This window comes from Bison bison, unplaced genomic scaffold, assembly GCF_000754665.1.
Source record: "Bison bison bison isolate TAMUID 2011002044 unplaced genomic scaffold, Bison_UMD1.0 scf7180017864304, whole genome shotgun sequence".
Classification (NCBI taxonomy): Eukaryota; Metazoa; Chordata; class Mammalia; order Artiodactyla; family Bovidae; genus Bison; species Bison bison.
Genome location: NW_011494876.1, coordinates 16,611,607 through 16,617,461, shown reverse-complemented (window position 1 = coordinate 16,617,461; position 5,855 = coordinate 16,611,607). Strand labels below are relative to the sequence as shown.

Here is a 5,855-nt window from a genome sequence, read left to right as displayed (position 1 = left end):
GTAAGTGAAGTCTGCAGGGGCAGTCACCTGCAGATAGACCGCTGGGCTCCCGGTGGCTGTAGCTGTGGCCCAGGAGAAGTGGGAACCCAGGCAAGATGTGCGAACTCAAGGGACCTCGATGGAGGGGCCTGTCAGGGACCACCTGACAGGTGGTCCTCAGGTCCCGACAGACCACCTGGAGGCTGGAGAGGGCAGGGCAAGCTACTGATGAAGTCCTGAGGTTCCCGCACCCCGGCCCACCCTCTCCCAGCACCCCTCAGGATCATACAGGGAGGCCTGTTTCCAGATGCCTTGTGATTTATTTCCAAAGGTGAGCTGCAGCACATAGGAAAATACACATGGCTTCTCAGTCTACGTTTTTCCAGAGAAAATAGATTCTGTCATTGGCTTTATCAGTGCCATCACCCCCGCCCCACCCTGTTCTGTGAAGCTCCAGGACGGATGGCCTGTCTCTAAGATTCTGCTCTCAAAGCAGCAGCTTGGCCAATACCTCTGGGGGTCGGAGTGAGGGGCAGTGACCGCCCCCACGGGGCGGGGGTTGGGGGTGGGCAGAGCACACGAGCGGCACTCACTGCGAAGCTAAGGCAAAGAACAGAGCTGGCGGAGGATGCCCCCTCTCACCCCAGGGACACGGCGTGCCGAAGCCCAGGACACAGACCAGGCGGGCGCGGGGGCTGAGGGCTCGGGCCCAGCCTGGAGCAGCAGCAGGACTCTGTGTGTGTATAAGGGTGGGGGTGGGGGCATGCTGAAGAGGCAGCCTACCAGGAGATGGAGGGGCTTCAGTTCACACGCTCCCCGTGCCCCAGCAGAGCTCCTGGCGTGTGGTCCCCAATTCTGTGCTTGGCCCCTGGCGTTAGCTCTATGTCAGCTGAGGGTCCCCGCTCAGGTCCCTTCTACCATCACCTCCCCTCATACTATCTGTGCAAAACATTCTTAGGGCCAAGCCTCTGAGTCCCCTGCACCCTGCCCAGGGCTGCAGGGAAGGGAGGAGTGGAAGGTGCTAGCTGGGGGCCTCGCCCAGCACCGGGAACTCCTTGCACATCTCCTGGACGATCATGCGGTCCATCTGGCACTGGGGCGAGGCTTCCTCCTCGGCCAGGATGCGTCGCAGTGTGGCCTGCAGGTCGGGGAGCCGGTGGCGGTGCTGCAGGTAGGGCGTGGAGCGGACCACGGCATGCATCAGGGAGAGGTACTCCATGCGCAGCTGTGGGGAGAGCAGGGAAGCTCAGGGATCCCAGGGAGGTGCTGTGTACCACTGCCACCAGACAGGGACAGACAGGCCACTACCGCCTTCTGGCGGCCACGTGGATGTGACCGCCTGACACCACTGAAGATCAGGGTTGCATCCCAGCACCCAGCATGTAACCTGGCACCGAGCTGGCCTTCGACAGTCACTGCGTGAGTAAATAAGTGAGTCCTCACAGTCCACACGCAGTCCCAGAACGTGGCTGGCCCAGGAAGTCCTGGCTCAGAGAGGTAGCAGGAGGAAGCGGTGAGCCCCTACCCGTGTCTAATGCTGAGCCCTTGTGGGGCCGCTATCTGTCTGTTGGAGGCCCTTCTGCTTCTCTCCTCTCACCCTGGGAGATCTCATTCACACCCACAGCTTCAAACAGTGACCCACACTCAGACTTCTTTCCTAGACTCTCCAGGGAGCTGCAGATGAGAATTTTCAGCTGTCCACTGGTCATGCCCTGCTTATCTCAGAACTCAAACTCCTGTGTCTACCATCAAACTCACGATCATCCCTATCTGCCCAAAGCTGAAGGCTTTTCCTGTGTTATCTTAATAAAGAGCACTGCTATCTGTTCAAATGCTCAAGTCAAAACTACAGGTGTCCTCTCTGAGTCCTTTCTCCCCACATCCCAAACACAACCCATCCCTGAGACCTGGCGTCTTACCTTCTACCTGCTCTGAATCCATATCCAACCCTCCTTCCCAACCCACCTTCCCAGCACCTCTGGCTTTAACGGCTCTAACAGTCCCTCCAATGTGACACCCCAGGGGCTCCTTATCTTCACTAGACCCTGATCCGCCCCAGTACTTCTTCTCCATTTGCCCCCTTACCATCTCTCACGTCTCCTTAGAGGAGTCAGTACCCAAACCTTTCTTAGGCAGTATCACCCTGCTAACTCCCAACCTTGGTCAGGACAAAAAGCACCTGCCCATCAAATTTTAGTATGAACAGCTAAGCAGCAGACCATTACAGAGCCGTGCACAAGCCTGAACACCATTCCCCACCACAAACCACACTGCCCAGGGCCGCTGCCACTTTTCTCCACCGAGCCCACCGCTCCTTAAAGGGCCACTGCCCACCTTCTCTGCGTCTGCCAAATCTAAAGTCCCTGACCAGCTGGCCTTGTGCTTCATGGAGAAAACAAGCACAACTTCAGAAACTCCTGGTCTTCCCTTGGCACCCTCACCTCAACTACTGTCCCGCTACTGAACGGACTGCCCGGCCCTGCCAGGCGCCATCCCTCTATGCGGGCCTGAACTCTCACCAGCTGCCTGACCTACTTTTGACTCCCACAGTGGCTGACCCTCCCAGCACCTCAGCCTCTTCGCCATAGTCGGCTTGCTGGATCAGTCCCTCTGGCTTAGACATCCACCAGCATCTCCCACCTTTAAAAGACTTTCTCTTGGAGTTTGTGGTCTAGTGGTTGGGAATCTGCCTGCCAGTGCTGAAGACACGGGTCTGATCCCTGGTCCAGGAAGATCCCACGTGCCTCAGAGCAACTAAGCCCGTGCACCACAACTACTGAGCCTGCTGTGCTCTAGAGCCCGGGAACTGCAACTTCTGAGCCCCCATGCCTAGAGTCCATGCTCTGCAACAAGAGAAGCCACTGCAACGAGAAGCCTGCACACCGCAACTAGGGGAAGCCTGTGCAGCAACCAAAGCCTAGCACAGCCAAAAATAAAATACATAAATAAACTTTCCCTTGATCCCATGTCTCCCTCCAGTGATCCCCCACCTTTTCTACTCCCCTTTGCATAAACAGAACAGAAGCAAAAGAGATTAAGAAGAGGTGGCAAGAATACACAGAACTATACAAAAAAAGAACTTAATGACCTGGATAGCCATGATGGCGTGGTCCCTCACCTAGAGCCAGACATCCTAGAGTGTGAAGTCAAGAGAGACTTAGGAAGCATTTCTATGAACAAAGCTGGTGGAGGTGATGGAATTCCAACTGAGCTATTTAAAGTCCTAAAAGGTGATGCAAAGTGCTGCGTTCAATATGCCAGCAAATTTGGAAAACTAAGCAGTGGCCACAGGACTGGAAAAGGTCGGTTTTCATTCCAATCCCAAAGAAAGGCAATGCCAAAGAATGTTCAAACTACTGCACAATTGCACTCATTTCACATGCAAGCAAGGTAATGCTCAAAATGCTTCAAGCTAGGCTTCAGCAGTACATGAACTGAGAACTTCCAGATGTACAAACTGGGTTCAGAAAAGAGAGGAATGAGAGATCAAATTGCCAACATTTGAGGGATCATAGAGAAAGCAAGGGAATTCCAGAAAAACATCTACTTCTGCCTCATTGACTATGTTAAAGTCTTAGACTGTGTGGATCACACAAACTGGAAAATTCTTAAAGAGATGGGAATACCAGACCACCTGACCTGTTTCTTGAGAAACCTGTATGTGAGTCAAGAAGCAATAGCTAGAACCAGACATGGAACAACAGACTAGTTTTAAATTGGGAAAGGAATACGACAAGGCTGTGTATTGTCACCCTGTTTATTTAACTTCTATGTAGGGTACATCATGCAAAATGCCAGGCTGGATGAATCACAAGCTGGAATCAAGACTGCCAGGAGAAATATCAACAACCTCAGATATGCAGATGATATCACTCTAATGGCAGAAAGTGAAGAGGAACTATAGAGATTCTTTATGAGGGTGAAAGAGGAGAGTCAAAAAGCTGAGTTAAAACTCAACAGTCAAAAAACTAGGATCATGGCATTTGGTCCCATCACTTCATGGCAAATAGAAGGGGAAAAAGCGGAAATAGTGATAGTTTTATTTTCTTGAGCTCCAAAATCACTGAGCAAGTCATGAAATTAAAAGACTCTTACTTTCTGGAAGCAAAGCTGTGACAAACCTAGACAGTATGTTAAAAAGCAGAGACATCACTTTGCCAACAAAGGTCCAAAGAGTCAAAGCTCTGGTTTTCCCATAAAGAAAAACCATAAAGGAGACTGAATGCTGAAGCATTGATGCTTTTGAACTGTGGTGTTGGAGAAGACTCTTTAGAGTCCCTTGGACAGCAATGAGATCAAACCACTCAATCCTAAAGGAAATCAGTCCTGAATATTCATTGGAAGGACTAATGCTGAAGCAGAAGCTCCAGTACTTTGGCCACCTGATGCAAAGAGCTGACTCACTGGAAAAGACCCTGATACTGGGAAAGACTGAGGCAGGAGGAGAAGGGGACGACAGAGTATGAGATGGCTGGATGACATCACCGACTCAATGGACATGAGTCTGAGCAAGCTCTGGGAGATAGTGAAGGACAGGGATGCCTGATGTGCTACAGTCCATGGGGTCGCAAAAAGTTGGACAGGGCTGAGTAACAAGTTCAAGTTCACATAAAAACACATGAGGGTTGTTTCCATTCAGTGCTCCCACCTTCCCTCTCTTTCCACTCCCCTCCAACATCAAATCTTCTCTTCAACTTCCCACTTGGACTCTCTTCCCTCCACTCCACGGACACTGCTGGTCAGTCACGCCTGACCTCCGTGTGGCAAATTCTGTGTCTCCCTCTCAGGCCTCGTCTCACTCAGGCTCCTAACTGTGGCAATGGCTCATACCCTCCTCTTTCACACACAAGTCTCTGGGCTCCTGCTCTCCTGGTTTTCCCTCCTGAGTATCTCCTGTGTGCCCCGACTGAAGCCTAAGCTTCCCTCTGACCCATGCATCCCACACCCGAGGTGACCGCAGTGTCACAGGCTCCCCAGCACATGTAGACACAGGGCACTCCCAAGTGTCTCTTTCCCGTCCCCACTCACATCCCAGTGCCTCGCTGATGTCCTCTATACCTGGATGTCCAGCAGATACCTTCTCAATCTCGATGCATCAAAACACAACTCTATTCAAAAGGTCTTCCCCACCAGAGGGATCAGCACTTCCTCCACCGGGCTAGTCCAGGCCAATTGAGCAGCGAGTCCTGCCAACCCACCTCCGACACATCCAGGCCTGACCTCTCCCACTCCACATGTACCACCTGGAGGGCGGCGGCTGCGTCCGCACCAGCCTCCCGCTTCCGCTGTGATCTCACAGCCTCCGTTTCATTCAGGATGGTAATCAGATCACTTCCCCTACAAGGTAACCACCTCCTGCCGCAGCCCCCAAAGCTTCGAGTAAACTCTACTTGCTCTTCTCACCTCCCACCACTCCTCCTGTCTCCAGACAGTGCATCCTCTAATCACCACATGGCGGGCTCCCTTGGGTCTTGGCACACCTGTCTTGGCTGAGCGGTCTCCCCTACTTACCAGCTCCAGCATGCCCCTCACCCTAGTCTCAGGTCCCCCCTCCCCCGGGGTGTGACAGCTTCCACCCTGCCGCAGCCACGTCCAGGCACCTTGTCCCCGGGAGACAGGTCCGCGATGTGTCGCACGGTGATGTCAATGAGCGCCATCATGTCCGTGTGGTAGAAGATGGCAGCCGTGGTGGGGCTGGCGAACACGTCCTGCAGGAACTTAAGGATGGAGTGCGGCGGCTGCGGCTCGTGCTTGAAAATGCGCACGGGGTCATCTAAAAGGTGGGGAAGAGGGCTCAGGGCAGTCCTCTGGGGAGGGCCAACAGGCATCACGGCAGGGGCGTGGTGGGGAGTCACAGGACCTAAGTGGTCCCCTGC

At 53.4% G+C, this 5,855-nt stretch overlaps 1 protein-coding gene across 1 annotated transcript in view; it reads right to left on the bottom strand.

Moving 5' to 3' along the window:
* Positions 1-279: 279 nt before the first annotated feature.
* Positions 280-5,855, bottom strand: part of NCKIPSD (NCK interacting protein with SH3 domain) — a gene marked incomplete at its 5' end in the record, with an annotated part of 12,621 nt that continues 7,045 nt past the window's right edge. Inside the window, 2 exons of the mRNA XM_010851965.1 lie at positions 280-1,204; positions 5,580-5,786. Of these exons, the coding sequence (XP_010850267.1) occupies positions 1,001-1,204; positions 5,580-5,786 (411 nt within the window). The remainder of the gene's footprint in view (positions 1,205-5,579; positions 5,787-5,855) is intronic.